The sequence below is a fragment of the Melospiza melodia genome, chromosome 4, assembly GCF_035770615.1.
Source record: "Melospiza melodia melodia isolate bMelMel2 chromosome 4, bMelMel2.pri, whole genome shotgun sequence".
NCBI lineage: Eukaryota > Metazoa > Chordata > Aves > Passeriformes > Passerellidae > Melospiza > Melospiza melodia.
The window spans coordinates 94336404-94356683 of record NC_086197.1 but is presented as its reverse complement, the minus strand read 5'-3'; the positions used below and the strand labels follow the sequence as shown (position 1 = coordinate 94356683).

At 37.2% G+C, this 20280-nt stretch overlaps 1 protein-coding gene across 8 annotated transcripts in view; it reads left to right on the top strand.

The window, feature by feature from the left end:
• Nucleotides 1–20280, top strand: part of PCLO (piccolo presynaptic cytomatrix protein) — a 323800-nt gene that overhangs the window by 184638 nt on the left and 118882 nt on the right. For all 8 annotated transcript variants that reach the window (XM_063155629.1, XM_063155626.1, XM_063155627.1 and 5 more), the window contains exons 7-9: nucleotides 2209–4417; nucleotides 9493–9629; nucleotides 17693–17774. In XM_063155629.1, coding sequence (XP_063011699.1) covers nucleotides 2209–4417; nucleotides 9493–9629; nucleotides 17693–17774 — 2428 coding nt within the window. The remainder of the gene's footprint in view (nucleotides 1–2208; nucleotides 4418–9492; nucleotides 9630–17692; nucleotides 17775–20280) is intronic.

Below are 20280 nucleotides of genomic sequence, written 5' to 3'. Positions count from 1 at the left end.
CAAGAAAAAGACACACATTTTATCACAGAACTAATTTTCTTTTTCTTGTCTCAGTATAAATCTCAAATAAAAGCAATTAAGCCTTCCTTTTGTGAGAACAGTAGCTAAAAGCTAGAGGTTATCAATACTTTTTCAAAAGCAAGTGTGACATCTTCCTATAATATCTGTCAGTCTAAGCTTCTTCATATACAGAGAGATCTAAAAGCAATTTTTTTTTGTTAAAACTGATACTAATCTGCCACTGAGATTTATGTATCAGCAATTTAACTATTACCTGAAAATATTAATTCCATAAAGTATTGCAGACCTTTTAATGACTGTTTTATTAATAGCACTTCCCAATACCAGTGACCATCTGTGACTGCTTCACCATCTGTGATCCCAATTTCAGTTCAGGAGGGGGAAATATCAGTGGTATTACACTGATTCTACAATATAAAATATTAGCCAACTAGACCTACTGTAGATGATTAATTTGTCTTTGCTTATAAGTGCATACTGAGCAAGATAAAACTAGCTCCTTTGATTTGTTGGCACAACATGGGTTTGTGAAATAGCCACAGGAAGCTGAAAATATTAAATTGCTTTTATTGAAATCTGAAACGTGCAAAAGTTGATGGAATTTAGATGAGGAGAATAAAAGAGCTTAAATGGCACTTGAAAAGGTGGTGAATGTTTCCTTACAGATCTGTGCCAAACAATGTGTTGATTATTGCAATTTTTCAAAGCTAGGTAACAGAGGACCAGCAAAAGGAAATTGTCAACACTTCTTAAAAACTTGTACAGTTTATTGATGCCATATCAAAATAAACTGAGAAAATACTGATTTATAAACTCCTACTTAAAGTTAATATTATTTATATCCTATCTGAATGAAGTAGCATTTATTTCAAAATAAATGCCATTTTTAATTAAAAGCCATTAATCCTTGCAGAAATGCTTTCCTTTTCTGCAGAGGCAGGAGAGTTAATTTGATCCGAATTGGTTTTATTCTTCTATTAAACTGGGCTAAAATGTTTCCATATATTGGTAATAACATGTCTGCATTCCTTAATCACTGAGCTGATTTTTCTTTTGTTTCAGTGTATGTGTGTAGATCAATCTCTTTTCCTTTGCTAAGGCAAGATTTGTAAGAAGCTTTAAGGGAGATAGGATATAATTTCAAAATCATTCAGGTCCCACTTCTTAATCTGTATACATAGTGTGGGAGCCTAAACTTGAAAACTAAAAAAAAATTTCAAAAACGTTAGTGATTTAGGATGCAAATTGAATTGCATCTAACCACTTGCATTGTCTACTTTCCTAGCTGATGAAGAGACACTGGCACCTCAAAAAAAATTAGTTATCAGCCTAAGGTAGATAGTTCTACATCAGGATGAATCACTCTTCTACCATATGGGGAAATCTGGACATCTGGGTGGAATTAAATTGCTATAATTTTATACTTCTTAATTTTTTCAAGTTTTAAACTGTAGCTTCCTAACTGGAACAAATTTCATTTATGAAAGACTTCAGTGAATTGAAGAAAGCTTTCACCAGTTTTGTAAAGGACAAGAAAATCCCCTGAAAAAAAAAAAGCATATATAGCATCAACTATGAGGCAAAAAATTACAAGATCATGTAAGAACTATCTGCCTTGTCACTAGAAAGTTCTGCTTTGTTGTCTGGATTTCAGTAGAAGTTATAGTTTATGGGTATGCATTCAGTGTCTGGCCCAGAGTAATCTATTTGACTGTACAGATTATATATAAATTTAATTATGAATGCTTATATAAGTACATTAGTACATTTATAATTATATGTAGTTTTTATTAAATTAAATGTTATATGAAAGGGAGGTGTATATATACATATATTCCCCTCCCACACACATATGCATTATGTTTATGCATAACCACGTAGACATTTAAAAAAAAATAAATTATTATAGATTAAACTTTAAGAATATAAGGTAGATTTTTTAAACTTAGGCCAAACAAAGTGTCACCTAGTGAATGTCACCCTTATTTTTGCATTAGATTGCTCATTTTTAGTAGACTGATGGCCATTTTCCTTTCTATTTTCTGCTGCTTAATAACACATATAAAATTTCCTCTGTCTTAAAGAAAACATGTGGTTAAGTTACAAAGCCATACCCTGAAAAATTTAAATAACTTGTGATTAATTTCCCTTCAGGATAGTGATTGAGTCTTGTTTCTTCTATTGCAGTCAAAAGGTTCTTCAGGCTTGACTCCATCCAGCACTCAGAAGAAGGTGAAGAGGACTCTGCCCAATCCACCTCCAGAAGAAGCCACAGCAGGAACTCAGTCCCCATATGCTTCTGTGGGATCAGTTTCACGGAGAAGGATTTGTAGGACCACCACTATGGCCAGAGCCAAAATTCTTCAGGATATAGACAGGGAATTGGATCTGGTCGAACGTGAGTCAGCCAAGCTTAGGAAGAAGCAAGCAGAGCTAGATGAGGAGGAAAAAGAAATAGATGCCAAGTTGAGATACTTGGAAATGGGCATTAATAGGAGGAAAGAAGCCCTGCTAAAAGAAAGAGAAAAGAGAGAGCGTGCCTATCTCCAAGGAGTAGCCGAAGAACGTGATTATATGTCAGACAGTGAAGTTAATAATACCAGGTCAACCAGAATAGAAACTCAGCATGGCTTGGAAAGACCACGTACTGCACCCCAGACAGAATTTAACCAGTTTATGCCACCACAAACCCAGCCAGAAACACAGTTTGCCCCTGCTACAAGCCCATATGCTCAATATCAGTATTCATCTCCTGCCCTGCCAACTCAAGCACCGACTCAGTTCACACAGCAGTCCCATTACCAACAACAGCAGCCTTTGTATCACCAGCAGGTTTCACCCTATCAGACCCAGACAGCATTCCAAACAGGAGCCACCATGTCTTTTACCCCACAGGCTCAACCACCACCATCTCAACAGCCATCCTATCAACTCCCATCACAGATGATGGTGATACAGCCAAAGCCAAGACAGACCACATTATACATGGAGCCTAAGATAACAACAAACTATGATGTAATTCGCAATCAGCCTCTCATGATAGCACCAGTGTCAACTGACAATAGTTATGCAGTTTCCCAGCTGGGCAGTAAATACTCTACCTTGGACTTGAGGATAGGACTAGATGAGAGAAACAGCATAGCAAGCAGCCCTATATCAAGCATATCTGCGGATTCATTCTATGCAGATATAGACCACCACCATACATCCCGAAATTATGTGCTGATTGATGATATAGGAGAACTTACTAAAGGAACAGGAGCTCTTGGTTCCAGTTTTAGCCTCCATGAGAAAGATCTGACCAAAACAGATCGACTTCTTCGCACAACTGAGGCCAGGAGAGCACAAGAAGTGTCAGACTTCCTGGCACCACTGCAGACTTCCTCTAGGTTACACTCCTATGTTAAAGCTGATGAAGACCCAATGGAGGACCCTTATGAGCTCAAACTTCTGAAACACCAGATAAAGCAAGAGTTCCGTAGAGGCGCAGAAAGTCTCGATCATCTAGCTGGTCTATCACAGTACTACCATGGAGAGGGCAGCTACAGGCATTTTCCAAAATCTGAAAAATACAGCATAGGTAGGCTTACTCTTGAGAAGCAGGCTGCTAAGCAGCTCCCAGCAGCCCTCCTTTACCAGAAACAGTCAAAACACAAAAAAGCCTTGATAGACCCCAAACTTACAAAGTTTTCACCTATCCAAGAAAGCAGAGACCTTGAGCCTGACTATTCAAGCTATATGACTTCTAGCACTTCAACACTTGGGGGAATCACTACTAGGGCAAGGCTTCTTCAGGATGATATCACTTATGGCCTTAGAAAAAACATCAGTGACCAACAGAAGTACATGGGGCCACCACTGACGTCATCCATTGGAGCAGGCCTTGGGACTGCACTAGGTCCAACAATGAGATCTGCACTACAAGATGAAGCAGACAAGTCCTATAGCAGTGGTAGTAGATCTAGGCCCTCATCTAGGCCCTCCTCAGTGTACGGGCTCGATCTATCATTGAAAAGGGATTCTTCCAGTTCTTCTTTAAGACTGAAAGCCCAAGAAGCTGAACCTTTAGATGTTTCCTTTAGCCATGCAGCACCTTCTGGAAGAACCAAACCCACCAGTCTGCCTATTAGCCAAAGCAGGGGAAGGATCCCAATAGTAGCACAGAACTCAGAGGAGGAGAGCCCACTAAGTCCTGTTGGACAGCCAATGGGAATGGCAAGAGCAGCAGCTGGACCCTTGCCACCAATATCTGCAGATACCAGGGACCAGTTTGGATCGAGCCATTCATTACCTGAGGTCCAGCAGCATATGAGGGAGGAGTCACGGACTCGAGGCTATGATCGAGATATAGCCTTCATCATGGATGACTTCCAGCATGCCATGTCAGACAGTGAAGGTAAATTAGGCCTCAGACTGGTATCTTACTATCACAACGCAAATCCTCATTTCTATGCATGTGTCTGATTTTTGTTACACTTCAAAGACTTGTTCTTTTTCTGTTCCTTGGTGCATCTTCTGTGTATCTACATTTTTTGGGGGTTGATTTGTTTTGTCGTATTTGATATTTTTTATTTTACCCTAACAGTTTCTGAATGGTGTTAAGCTATTACTGCATGCTACTATATTGTTGTTGATTTGCTTTCCTTTTGGTTTGCTTGTGCATTTTCCTTTTCACTTGTTTATGTCTACCTTTCAATGATACTGTGTAGAACATTCCATGTACAATACAGACTCTGCCATCAGTTTTATGTGCAGCTCTCTCCAGTGACTGTGAATCATTGAACTTATTTGCAATCGTTTTTGTTGGGATTTGGAAATAATCTCCCAAATCTCTAAAAAACTCCAGTAATTTTATGTGCATGAAATTTCATGATAGAACACAAAAAAATTATAATTCCATCTCCCGATGCACCAATTTAGATCTGTGTTTATATAGAAATAGTCTGTTCATTAAGTACATATCATATGTTAGAACCATATAGAGCTTAACGTGATAGCAAAACAACATTCTACATATGGTTTGTTGAAAGCATCCTGTCATGTGGACTTCTGTGCATTCAGAATTGTGATTATGTAAGATAATTTGTCTTTGAATGGTGCAAGACAATCTCATACTTCAATAAAAGACATAAAGTATTTTACTTCTGTTGATGGGTTATGCAGCGTAGCTGGTTTTATATGCACCCCATACACGTCTGCCAAATAAACACAAGAGTTTATCTCACTTAAGTTCATGAAAGGAACCTTTCTGATGTATTATAAATAGTGCAATTAAAAATGCTGCTTCTGAATAAGTACAGCAGAATGTTAAAGCTGATGTTAAGTTAATAATTGCAAATTATGTATCAGTTTTGTTTGAGTCAGTTCAGAATTAATATATTCTAAATTGTTTAAAAATCATAAAGACAGTTTGAAGGCAAATGAAATGAAGATGTTCAAAATTGTATGCACTCCATTAACTTTTTCTTATGTGTATTTACTGCACAATAAAAGAGACTTTGCATGCGCTCTATTGTCTGTAAATGGCAATGATTGTCTCAAAAGACATATTTGCATGATTATGAAGTAGTATGGTTTATTTTTCACATTTCTACTAACCTCCATTCATTATTGCATTATTGATTTTTTACACATACTAAATCTTCCATAAGCATTAGAAAAAATTATCTTTTTGCCTTTCTCATACTTCATACTAAGGACTTTGTTCTCTAAGCTTTTATTTATATTTCTTAGATATTTAAAACCCCCTCATGAACTCTGTGTTTCAGGAGAGACTCAGGGTCATCAGCTTTTTTTGATATTTATTGGAAGTTTAACTGTTTTTATTGTCCTTCCATTCTTAGCACACAGAATCCTATAATTAAATCTGAAAGCAGTTGAGAGAAACTCCCTGAAACTCATATCATTCTTCCTAAATAAGCAGATGCTATCTTGTCTCCTCTCAGCTTGTGACTTCTGTCGGTCATTCTAGAGTCACATTGTGAAAGATACAGGACTTTTCCTGCTGAAAACTGAGGAGAACCAACCTGAACCAAAAAGATCCATTTTTATGCTATTCTACTGCATGTGAACAGGTCATAGGGAATTACATATCTGCCCTACAGTGCATTATAGTTCTCATATATATTTGTACAAGACATACATGCAACATTTCAAGTTGAACATGTTTCAGTTTTAAATCAGTCTCTGATTAGTTAGACCCTTTCTGGTGTGTTGTAATTCAATTCCCATAATCTGTATTAGAGTGATATGTCACTCAGGGCTTTCCCTTTCAGCAGCCTTTTTCTAAGTTATATCAAATTTTATCTTCACAAATGGCCCATTTCTTGGGAAACCAAAATGCTTCATCACGTTACTTTCAAATATGCAGTCTAATCGCAAGTAACCTGTATTGAAAATTATTAATATAATTTGGATATAAGATAAGAAGTGTTCAAAAGAAGCAATTACATTTCTACAGAAACTCATGGCCTTCTTTTTTAGGGACTGCACTCTTCTCTGTAGTGATCTGATGATCAGACAGTGGACAGCTATTCTGGCGTGTTTCGTCCAGCCTTTTAGCACAATTTGCTTTGCAGCTTCTCTTTATTTTAAGCAACTGCTGCATGGTCTTGATGACATTTCATTTAAAAAAATTAGTCTTAAGCACTGTCTTAAGAAAAATCTTCTTGTGCTATAACTTGATTTATCATCTTAAAAGACATTTAAAAATTAATTTAAGCTAAAATGTTAAATTTGAATTGTTTTTCTTTTGTTCAAATTCAGAGAAATTCGCAACTTTCTGTTCATTTTTTATAGGTGGCATCCCATAACAAATACTAGAAGAGAATGCAAATAGGACTTTGAGTCCAAACCTTCTGTTTTTCACTAAGTACATACTGTAACAAATCTTAAAACCATGCTTCAGGACATAAGTAGTGATTACACTGGGTTTCCAAACTTCAAACAGGTTAAAAAAGCCTTAGTGTCAAAAGAGCAAAATGTCCAGAGGTGCCCATTGAAAATAAACAGCATTTTGAGATCTTGAAACACCTGGGATTTTCTCGGGGTTCCCAGTACCATGAAAACTCTGATCCAGCAAACAGATCTCTGTCAACCCCACAGCTGCCACTTTCCACACATTTTTAGTTATGCTGAAGATAATAATTTTCAAGAAGGCTGAAGCTAGTACTCAATTTTATGACTATAAATAGCCCTTGCTGTTCAGAAGGTATAAAATGTACCTTTTCTCACCTCAAGTATATTTTTTCTTTTATATGCTAATTTGGAAATTTTTCAGCAGAGTTTAGAAGTTTAAAATTGAGATATCAAGACATCAAGATATCAACACAGTTGATTCCTTGTAAGTTTTTATCTGTGGGATTTAGAGTGATCACTGTTACTTCTCTGATTGAGTTTCTTGGATCTCACGGCCTGAAGTTCAGTCTCACCTGGTTCATCTGTTTGGGTGGAACCACCTGGCTGCATTCTGATAGCCTTATAAATAAAAGGATGACTTCTCTGTCAGTGGTTCATCTTGGCTGTTGTCAGGTTTCCAGCTGTGACAAATCCCAGCTGTGCAAGCCAAAACCAATGGGGTGTGTGTGGACATGTGAGTGTGGGGGGTGTGTGTGTCTGTATAAATAAATATTTATAACTTCCTAAATTTCAATAAAATACTCACATTCATCACAGTTTCATAAAAAGAAAAAAAAATAGGCTGGTCTGAACTGCAGTATGGAACTTTACATTTTTAAGAGTAATAATCCAGGAAACGTTGTTTAACTGAGGCAGGAGGAAAAACAAAATCATTCTTTCATCTGCTCAGATGATGACACAGATTGTGATAGCCAGCATTAGCATCTAGGGTCAGGAATATGTATTAGGTTCTTCATGCAAGCTTCAAAAAGTTCTGTCAGGATGAGTTATGGAGAAGCCTGCTTTGTGCAGGTACTGATCAACTAGCATAAATGTGTAAAGCATGAAATTTTGCATGCTAGATCATAACTGTTATCAATTGGGTTATTGAGAGCAGTTAATAACTAATCAGTAGTGAGATAAGCATCAACCTCTAATAATGTTTCTGGTAATTCATATATTCTTATCTAAATAATATTAAATACACCATTTCATGTTAGATTAGGTTTGTGCACAGTCATGAAGGAAGAGACTGTATAATATCAATCATAATATTAATCAAGATTTTAAAAAAAAGTGAAGGCTTATTATATTATATAGAATGTTGGTTTTACCACATGCAATGTATTCTTTAAAAAAAAAATCCTGCATATATATTTTTCCTCTTTTTGGAAAGCTTTAAAAAAATAGTAATGAAAAAGCACAGCTTCCTTTTTTCCCATTAACATTTCTTTAAAATTATTTCTTAAACCAAATAGATAATATTTATTTTCACAACTAAATAGGAAAGATTATTAACACTACCATTTTCCCTTTTAATTATTTTCTGTGTCATGTTCATTCACTCTTATTATAGCAAAAACTGGTTTATTTAAGTTTTTCAATTCCTTGTGGTTTCGCTGAAACAAATATTCTCTTCTTTTGGTTTCCAAATTTATTTTGCTTAATAATGCATAAAATTCAAACTTTCCTTACATTCTACTTTGAATTACCTGATTTACACTGAGTGGCAACATAGAAGAAAACAGGACATGATTCTGATCCCAAAGGAGTGACAGTCATGTCCCAATAGTCAGTAAGCATAAATATATCCATTTGCAAAACTGATTTCATTGAAATGATGTTATTTGATCCCCAAAAGATGCCTAATACGACATTTACTGTTGCAAAGGGTAATATTAGTCTTGTAGAATTTTTGCAGAAAGAACATTAAAAATCCATACATAAAGGTTTGTACTATAAAATCGGGGGATGGAATTAAAAATGAGAACACCTGTAATATTTCTGTTTAGAATTTCAGTTACATAGATTGGTTTCCTATTTTCTATGATTTTGTTTGCTATCAATTTCATAAAGAGGTTGTAATTTTTTTATATGTAGTTCCAAATTATTTCCAAAATATTTTGAACAGTACTCAGTTCAGAAATTTGGGAATAAGTGGAGTCTGCAATTTGAGGATTGATTATGATTTGGATTTTCTGAGTTTGTGGTTTCTTCTTAGTCAGCTGCAAAATACCTAACATGACTAAATTTTTCTCAACAAGCATTTTAGAGATATGTGAAATCTGCAGTGTATTTCTTAGCTGCCAGAAGGAGGGAGTGGCTATAGCACTTGGTAGATATCTCCTGTATTTAATACCCATAGTTCTGATTCTGACATAAACAGAGTCTTCTCCCTTTGCTGTCTCACAGCTAAATAACACTCAAGTTCAATGTCTCAAGTCTCACCTCTAACTTTGCTTTAGCTGCATGGCCAATTAGTAACCACTCTGCATGTTTGCTGTGCACAATGCCCATTCTTGCCCTTTGCCCAGCACTGGACCAGAGCATTTGACCTGTCCTTGGTTTTCAAAGCCTACCATCTCCGCCGGGAAGAAACAGATTGGTTTGACAAGCCCAGAGAGCCTCGTCTGGAGAACGGACACATCCTTGACAGAAGGCTGCCAGAGAAGCTGCCACACTCTCGACCACTAAGTCAACACCAAGATCAAGTAAGCTGTCAAATAAGATGTGCCTCTAGTTTTATAAATTATTGGTAATCTAATCATACTGTCCAACAGTTCCCATAGGAACTACAGGATTACTCAAAATCCAGCTGCATTCAGCTGAAGTGCTGTTGAACCTGTATTCATCATCAACATTTGATGGTGAAATTAGATTAACTTTCCTCTACAATTCAGTATTAACTTTTCAAGTTGTCTTTTGACTTCTGAAATATAACTGAAAATATCTGTACCTCAAGTATTCCTATTGGTGAAAAAAAAAAGAAAAAAAGACAACAAGTAGTCTAATTTTCACTTACCAGCTTTAGCTCATCCAAATTCAAGTCCCTACTTCTAGCAGTTGAAGGAAACAATTCCTTTATCCTTTTGACATTTTTCCACTTTCAGTTGGTAAGTATAATCCCAAAATTCTGTGATTAATTATTGAATAAATCAGAGAGTCTATCAATCAAATACTTAAAATATTTCATTTATTAGAGAGAGAAAGAAAAGTCCCATAGTCTGCTTTTTCAAGCTTGCCAGTTTTAAAATCTAGTTTATCTTAGAGTACCATTCTATTTCCACTTTTTATTAACAAAGTTTATGTATTTCAAATCTCTAAGGTCTTCAGTTGCTTTAGTTGTCATTTTTACGGATTAATTTAGATTGTATCCTGAAAAATTCTTATGTTGTGATTTAGTTTACATTTTTACATGAGATCCAATTAAATCAGTGAGTGCATTTCCTCAAGACAAGAGGGAATAACCTCCAGTTGCACCAGGGGAGGTTTAGATTATATGTTAGGAAAAATATCTTCATGGAAAGGATGGTCAAGAATTGAAACAGGCTGCCCAGAGAAATGGTGGAGACATCACCCCTGGAAGAGTTCAAGAAACATGGATGTGGCACTTGAGGAGCATGGTTTGTGGTGAGCATGGTGGTGGTACTGGGTTGACAGTTGGACTTGATCACTTTAGCCATCTTTTCCAAGATATTTACAATCCTGTGATTCTGAGAGAAGGTATTGCATGGCCCCTTTGTGATACTTAACAGCTTAAATTGCTCAGTTAATTTGTCAGATAGCATACAACACAGGAATGTCTCTGTCATGAAGCCTTTCTTCAAAAAAAGTTTTATGCTGGTGAGCATTTTCACTGACATTTCATTTGACAATTAAATGTAGGTTTTATGAAGCAACAGTGTAGATTTTATGAAGTGTTAAAATGTCTTACAATACAAGCTTTCATTTTTTCTCCCTCCTTTTCTATCCCTAGCATATATTGAGATTTACATACCCTAGGTTGTACTTGAGCCTACTCATTTCTTGTTGAGAAAAAGAGCTTTACATGATATAATTCTTACAGCAATCCGTTCAAATAGATCTATGATTCTATGAATCAATTTAATTGCATAATAAAGGATCTTTTTGAGTCTTAACATCTCTTAATATCACTAGCAATAGTTAAAAAACCTGTCTCTCTGAGCACTTTAATCATCATGAGAAGCATTAATTATTCTAAGAATACATAACTGTATTTTACCAGTACAGCTTTCTGAGGTAAAAATGAACATTTTCCTTGAAAATCAGGTTTGTCCAAAAGAATTACTGCTTACCCTGAGCTCTGTGATGAGGAGGTGGTTAGTAAGATAACATTTAACTTTTAGAGCTCCAGAGCTTTTGTCCTGGGAAACAGTTCCAAGGCAAGGTCTTAGTCACAGACATCTGATCTTTGCTTTTTTCCCTCAAATAAATAGCACTACACCAGGACTGGTTGAAAAAATTTGTTCAAAAATTTCAGCAGGAAGGTTGAAAGGCCTGAGTTCTTGTTTTCCTGGATATTTCCAGGAAGAAAATAGTTTGGTTTTTTTCCTCCCTCAAGCTGTTGCGATATCCCCATGCTTATATGGAAATAGAGATACAGCATCAAAATCTTGCCAAAGGAATTTTTTTAAGGTTTTATGAAATATGGGATGTAAATTGGAGAGTGAACATGTTCTAAATAATTCTATCTGATGCCGTGTAAAGCCTCAGCAGAAGAGAAGTGATGTGTGAGGAGAAGTTTTACAACAGTTCCTTCTTCTTCTCTTTCCATCCAGGTTAGCTACTGTCAGGCACACATCAGTACAAAATAGTGTCAATGACTCTGCAGAAATGCCAGGTCACACCAACTCCACATCATCTACCTAATCAAAATGTTACTCGGAGCTTGTGAACATTAAGAGTCTTCTGGGACCATTTGTTTAAGATAACTTAAAAATATTTTCAGACACATACAGAAATTGAATTGCTTTGTGACAAGATAAAAAGGGCCGGAGATATTTTAAAAAAGTTTCATTAGCTCCATGATGAGCTGTGAAATATTTAGCAATAGAAGAAAGTAAATCAGTGTTGACATCTCTATTTTTTAGCATTAATATTACATTTTCAAGTGATGAAGGCAAATAAACCATATCAGGGCAATGAGAGTGCTGAGGCAAATTAATCACTCCCTAAGGGCTTTTTCAGCCCTGGGTGTAATCAAAGGGTTACTGAGTTCATTGTGCCATGCTGTCTGTCTCCTGTATCCACACCTCAGTACTGCACAGGAACCTGTAGGGCCCAAGTATGATGTACCCAAAATGTACAAAAATGGCAAGTCATTCTCCATCCAGAACCATTTGAACATATCCACCTTCACCCACAGCTTCCTTTGCTGCAGATGATTTCCTGAAATTAGTTAGGAGGGAAGTTTCCTGGTCAGCACAGGAGCTAAGCCATTACAATGCCCTTAATATCCCTTACTGAGCACAAACCAGCCACAGAAAGAATAATTTGCATCAATAGCACTAATCTCCTTGTAACCAGTGTTTCCAAATACCCTTGCTGGCTCTAAATTTGTTATTTTTAGGATCTTCTGTGTTAAAAAATGAAAATATTTTAATGACCACTGCAATACATGTGTTCCAGAAAATTTTGATTCACACATGTGAAATATCCATTTTCTTACTAGAAGAAATTAGGACTGCTTGATTACATCCCACAGAGTCTGTACAACTGAAGGTAATAAATAAAGCACAACCCTGAGCTTTTGAAGCAAGAATGCAGTGGAGTGACAACCCTGAGCCTCCAGGTTTCCATGGATTTCTTATAACCCAGTAGATTAAGCTCACATACTGTATTACAAATATTAAAATATATTTGTTTCTATAGCAACTTCTGTGGTGCTATTTAGTATTCTGAAATCATGTTAAATTGCAGTTCAGTTAAATATCTTAATAGCCATTTCCCAATCTATTGACTCTGGACTGCTTCCCTGAGGACGGTAAAACCTTATCAATACCTTATCTATTGTAGAGTTCCCACTGATCTCTGCTTACCCCAACAGTTTGCTGTCACTTCCAGTTCACCAGAAACTTCTTTAAGCCTCCTGACATGAAGAGGTTTTTTTTTCTTATTATTTTTTGTGAAAATTATTTGCATATCCTGAACTAAACTGGCTGTTAGAAATAGTTTGGGAAAGAACAGTAGGAGAAATGTCAGGGCAGTAAAAGTTCATGGCAAGGGCATGGACAATGAGAGGATATTCAGAGGCTATAAGTAGTTTTGCAGTGCGGGGTTTCAAATACTTCCAGTGATTATAGGCGGGTCCTTTTAAGCCCTAAATTAATAATAAAATCAGAAATTCATCGTAATAGCAGTATATTGCTATCAATTCACTTAGGCAACAGTTTTCTAATCACAGAAAGAAGGCAAGGGTCCTGCACATGAAATTTTTTGAATGCAATCCCCTATTTCTAAACACCAAAGAAAAAAATATATGCTTTTTCTTCATTCATGTGTTATTACCATTTTCTTGACATTTAAGTCAAGCCTTTTAAGGGGCACTTGGAAAATTAGAAATTACAAAAAAATGCATCAAAAAGGGAGTAGTGGGGCAAAAATGAGAAAATACCATTTGTGACAGAGATTCAGAAGGCTACCTGCAAACTTTTGTTCCACATTTTACTTGGTTTTGATTGTTTTCCAACTAGTGAGGAGAATTTATTTTGAATTTTAGTAAACTGTTTTCTGTTAGTGACTTGGTTTGGGGGGGGGGGGAACATTTTGTGGTTGAGATTCTCTGGAAATATGAGGATAAATTTGAAATTTCCAACTTTACTATAATTGTTCAAATATCTAAAGAGTGCATTGTTAGCCACCCCCTTACTGTAATTCACAAAGGAATTTATCTGGCCTCATTTCTTAGTCACTCAGAAATGTTTTTATCTCTGCATGCCAGAATGACTTCTGGAGCAAAGGTCAGCATTGAATTTACCTAATTGCAGAAGAAAATGCAACTCATTATGCAATTTATTAATGAGCAGGAACATCGTATTTGTTAAGTTTTATCCAGTGTGTGTTTTGGAAATTATCTCCATCACTGGGGATCTACCAGCAGAAAGAACTTTCCACCTTGAGGATTTTGAGACAACTCAACATTTGTGCTCTGCACAGAGGAAATTTAGAGGTTCAAAGGTGCAGAATTACCACACAGGAGAAATTCTTGGTACCAGCTTGCACAGGCCTTGTGTGCTCATGCAAGTACGTGTGGTATTCAGACATGAGGATGGATGCTGCCTAACCCAGCACCTTGAGCATGCACCATATCTTCCTGGATATCCACCTGAGGTAAAGTTTGCCTTGAAAATGGTATTTCCCAGAGGAGAACCATCTGTAGCTGCTGAGTCGCCTTATCAGGCCCTGTCTAACACTGGAAGAGGAGATGTGGCAACATTTAAAACCAGGAACGACTTTGTTGATCCAATCCAAAGCAGTTGATACATTAAAGGTGTGGCTTTGGCCTGGAAAATAAAAATACATTTCATTAATTTTATTTTTTAAACTTAAATACAGCACTGGGGAAATTTTTTTCTTCTTGATTATCCTCTTTAACTTATAATATTCCCTTTTATGAGGCTTCCAATAGTGTTTGTTTATCAGACAAAACACTTAAAGACAACGGGAAATGAAACGCATTTTTAAACTCATCTTCTATTAGAAGCCCTCAGCACAATTATTTTCCATTCATTCCATTTTTGGAGGGCCTTTGAGCTGACTAATAACATGAAACACATGACCAGAGCTTACATTTCCTGAGGAAGAGGGTGATATGCCAGTGCTGAACTGCAAATCAAGTGTGCTGAACGCTCCCAAAGAGGTGAGGAAGGATGACAGGGACAGTCGGCAGAAATCTCTGGGGTTTGTAGCAAATATGTGGGATCAAGTCAACTTCTGCCCTGTGCCCTAAATCTGTTCTTGTGGACTTGTTCTGCACTCCTGCAGCTGTGCAGGGGAAGGCTGGCCCCTCTGCACCAGTTTGGATTTGCACTGCCACAGCTGGGTGATTTCAGTGGGATCCCTCTCTGCCTTCCCTGGGGAAACTGAGAGGAGTCAGCTTGAAGGGATTCCTGGCGTATATGCAGGTGAAGGGAAACCAACTCAAGTGGAAGTAAGAAGATGTGAACAATTGGAAACACAAAATAATTTGTGCTCTACAGGTTTTGAAATATTCTAGTAAATTTTCAGATAAATTTCAGAATGTGTGTAAATTTCAGATAAATATGCTCACTGATGATTAAAGCAAAACATCAAGAACAATTTAATTTGCTGTTGGTATTATCTATTTACAGCAACCTCTGTTTTTTTCCTATTTGTTCTGCTGCTTTCAGAAATGTTTTTGTCTGAAGATAAAGGCCTAATGACATGTTCCATTTAAGTACTGATACCTACCAACAATAAAAAATAATATACTACCCTGGATGCTAATAAAATTTAATGCTTTTATTCAGACCTATATAAATCACAAAGATTTATTCTTCTCATAAAGTTCTGGAACTAATGAGGAAGTAAGGTTAACGAAGGAGACAGTCTATATTTTCTGATGTATTTGTTAGCAGTCATGTACAATATGGCACTGAATATTCTTGGATTGTTGTTTATTAAAAAAATGAAATAAGATAGAGCAAGTAAAATAATATGAAGTTTAAGAGCTGCAGCACTCCTCAGTTAAATTGAATTACTCACACCAAAATGGATCCTAGCCAAGGATCTATTCAAATGTATTCATACACTTTTAAACTGCAATGTTTCATTTTTTTTTATTTAATTCAAAATAAAATTGGATGTATTCTTCCAGATTTTTTGTGATTTTATGTAAGCTACCTGTGAAAAATGCATCACTTTTATTGTTATATAAAACTTGCTGAATACAACTTTTATTGTTATATAAAATTTGACACTTCTGGAAGTGTCATTAAAAACACAACACTCTCCCTAGCCATTAATGAGTGTGGAAGCCTCATAGAACTTTATACACTCCTGGTAGTATAAGACCGTGTGTTGTGACACAATTCCATGATAAATTCAAATGTCTGCCCGATCACATGTTCTGATTTATTCTGGAGCACTTGTCTGATATCAAATCCATGATCTCCTTTATGTCTGACATTAATTACAATCAATATTACTCTCACTGTGTTTGGGGAGGATTTGAGTCTTCTAGATGCAACATCATTCACTGGATAAGTAACTGAATTATGATAACAGATGTATAAACTCTTCTGCTGACTGTGGGATTGAGCTAAGCAAGTCCCTTGACTTCTCAGTTTCCCTTCCCATCATTTATACGTGCTATCCATTTACTTCACAAACTCTCCAGGGCAGAACTAGGTTTGAAGTGCTTGGCTCAGGAGGAGCTTAATCCCTTTAAATGCTACTTAAATATAAATAATAATAATAATAAACCCTTGGCAGCAGGCTGCTGATGCACTCAAGCTGCTGCATTGCCATGCTGAATAGCATTGTCCCCCTTGGCTCCTTGAGGTCCCATCCTGGAGCAGGCTCAGTCCTGCTCCCTCCTCTTGGCCTGGGTGCATTGACCAGGACTGGAACCAACATGCAGAGGCAGGGAAGTGATGGGTTCAGCTTTGTCATTCGTGCTCCGGGGTCATGGTAGGAACAGGTGAGAGGCAGGATCATAGAAAAGGGAAAGAAGGCTTTATTCAAAAGAGCCGCGCGGTTTTTATAGAGTGGGACGATAGATTCTATTCTATTGACTAACTAACAGAAACATCTTTTTACACACTGTCCTTGAGAGGAACAGAAAAATAAAGTAAAAAAATAGCACTTGAAAATTGTTTATAGTCAACAGGTTATCACATCTTTCTAGCTCCCTAAAATTTCTCACAAGCCGCTGTGAGAAACACTTGCCGTTTCTCTCTCTCTGTCCCATGGCATCTACACAACTTTGCTACCAAAAGACCAAAACTGCAGGCAAAGGGGGGCTGTGATGGCTGTGGGGGGTGTGTTGCAGCCGTCACTCTGCAGAGGGGTTTTGGTGTGGGCTCAGGACAGTCACCCCTGGAAGGTGAGTCAGTCCCTGCAGCTTGGCCCCTCCTATGCCCAAACCATGGGGCAGGTGGGATTGTTTCAACAGGACATCTGGCTCTTTAGAGTTTGTTGTAGAGTGCATTACTTTCAGCTTTGATGTGTTCTTGGATAAGCCCAGGTAAATGTTGCATATTTTCAGACAATGTAGTCCTGCGAGTCTTAGTTTGGGTCTTTCAAATGGCTTTTGGGATTTGAAGACTAGAGGTACATTGGGCCATGTGGTTTTGCTGAAACTAAAGCAGTAACTCATGGATGGTAACACATTAAACAAACATTTTGTTTACATGTCTAAGAAAAGAATTTTATAAAAATGCAAGAATAATGTTTTGTTTCTCTCTTATGTTAAACATGGCTTGAATAAAGGATTAAAATTAAAAGAAGCTACAGAAGAGAGTGATCACCTTCTAGTCACTCAGAAAAATCAGAACTAAAGCCATATTTTAAATTAATCTGGAGTTATGGAAGCAAATATTCATTACCCCGTGAAAGGAATTTGCAGTCTGACAAATGTCTCTAAACTTGGGAGAGTTTTTGAATTGAGGAGTTGTGATATTTCCCTGGATGAAATAAGTTTGTTTGCTTGTTTCTGTTTCAACTGTTTGAAATTATTTATGCAATTGTTGTTGCTTTATCTTTTTATGACATGCATATTTGTGTTCCTCAGATAAATGGGAAGCCCCTGCAGTACATTTTCCCTCATACAAGGCTCAAACTACTGAGAGATCCAAAGGACCACACAGTTTCAGGTAAAAAACCTTCTATCAGACATGATAATTAATTTGATTAGCATGAATTATACAACAGATTTCCAGTATTAAAAATAGTTCCTGTGTCTATGCAGCAGGAAGTTCAGTGGTCATTTTAAATCTTGCTCATCGGCTATAACAGAAAGCAGCAGTGCATAAAAAAGGTCACGACATCTGTTCAAGATATATAAGCTGTACAGACATTAAAAACAGAGGAAAATTGGTTGTATTATCATATGAACAGTCTGTTTTGCTGTTGCTTTTTATGTAACTCTACATTCTCTGCATGAGTCCTTATAAAATAAGCTTGTGTAGGTGTTCAACATGTACAGAACTGAGAATTTTATTCTTTCTGTTCTGGAACTCTTCTCCCTGGTCCCCCTCCCCATTCGTCCCATAGAGGGGGTTAGGAGAACAGTCAGATCCCATTTTTCTGTGATATCTTCACATGGAGACATTTATCACAGGACTTCAGATTTATCCTCTTTTTACCTAACACTGACATAAATGTTCATGTAAGTCAGAGTCTGCTTGCCAAGGAGATGAAAGTAGCAGAGGTGATGTTCATTCACCTCCCAGGCTGAGACCTGGAGCACAGCTGGAGTAATATTTTCATGTGTCAAACTGTAAAAGGCTGCCAGCTACAGGACCTGGCGCAGGTAGGGTCTGTCTGTCTGTCTGAGCTTCTGGAATTGCACCCTTTCTCACGTTTAATACTGATATGGAACTCAAACTTATTTCAATATACTGGTTTTGTTCTTTCAGAGGTAGATGCTTTAAGTGGTTTTTGCGTGAAACCATCAGACTTTCTTTTAACTTGCTTAAAAGATTCTAATAGTGTGTGTCAAACTCTGTTTCTGCGCAGAAGTAATTACTGACTGCCAGCCCTGGTGTTCCCTCGAGCATTAAGCAGAAAGTGGCATGAACTTGCTTGAATTGCTAAATATTGTTTTCACAGGGCTTCTGGCAGTAAAGTCTTGATAATTTCCATCCTCAGTACCCACCTCACATTTAGGGTGTTAAATGAATGCTCTGTATGCACGATGAGGTGTTTTCTTGTTAGTCAGCGTAACACCCACCGATGATTTCAGGCTGCAGAAGGACCCCTCCACCCACACAGCCCAGCCTGAAAGGAGCTGCCAGCTCTGCTGTGTGTCAGCCTGTGCTGCTCCAGGCCCTCCCAGTCCACAGGAACTCCTTGGCATCCTTGTGGGGATCTTTGCCCTGCGGGCTGATGAGTAATGCTGTGATCCAAGCTGCTGTCTTACTCAGAAATAAGAGGAATTACAACCACGCAAGTGTAAAGCTCGTGATTTAGTGTTGCTGAAGCCTGCTTTCCTATGTAAAATTACTCACCCTTATGCAGAGGGAAATGCCTATTCCAAATTCTTGATTAACTCTCATGCTGGCAGTCACAGCAGCACACTGTGCCTCAGGGAGAATGCCTTGTGAGCAGCGATGTGCAAACCCAAGGTGCAGATATTGACGTCTCATTGACTAATGCCTTGCATAAATGAGGTCACATAGGATCAAAAATTTACTCAGAGTCCTGATAAGGTTATAGACCCCACACTGGGATTTCTCACTGCTATAACTATATAATATTGGGCTTAAATTCTAATTGGAGAAAGCAAGCTTGGCTCTGTCTACAAGCTGCAGTCATATTTTTGTTTTAGTCCAGATACATGCTTGGAGACCTGCACAGATATATTTCTGTATGATGCATACCTAGATTTCCCTACAAGTATTTAAAGGCCTAAATGCAAATTGTCCAAAAAAGAGCCAAAGGTAGAATAGGGTGGCCCTGAAACAGAAGAATTAGTTGTAGTTTTCACTCCTTACACATCCTTGAAGTACCATAACTCTTTGACTGTGTACCTCCCTTCCTTTCCTTCTCTAAATTGTCTGAATGATTTACCTGTATGAAAACTCTCTTCAAATGTGCAGTGCATTATGCTTAGCCTTCAGCTTTCCAAATGACCTCTAACAGAGATAGGCACATGGTTTTAAAAAAATGAAATTTTATTAAACATTATCTGCAAACTAATAGTAAACATCTGTGTTTATTAACCAGAGGAAGACACAGAAGTCTATAATGCAGCAAAACTTACTTAAAATATCAGTAAATTTAAAAAATATATACTTTTATACCATCATGGTTATCTCACTACAAGAGTTTTAGATATTCATCTAGATTGCATGTCTGATTTCTTCCCCAGCTGGTTTCTTTCTCTTTGTTTGTTTTTATTTGTTCCCTTTGTCTCTTTTTGCTCTTCTTTCTTCCTACCCTTCTTTCTTCTCAAAAGTACCAAAATGAGGTTTTGCCTCATTTTGTCTGCATTTATACTTGCACCAACACAGGAAGTGTTTGTTAAAAACCACAATCCTCAGAAAAGCTCACATGAGGAGTCAGATCTTTCTAGAAGAACAGTCACTGTTGAAACCACCCTTTGAGCAGCATCTTCAGCTGAATTTTTGTGTTGCTGGATTGTTACAAGCCAGCTGG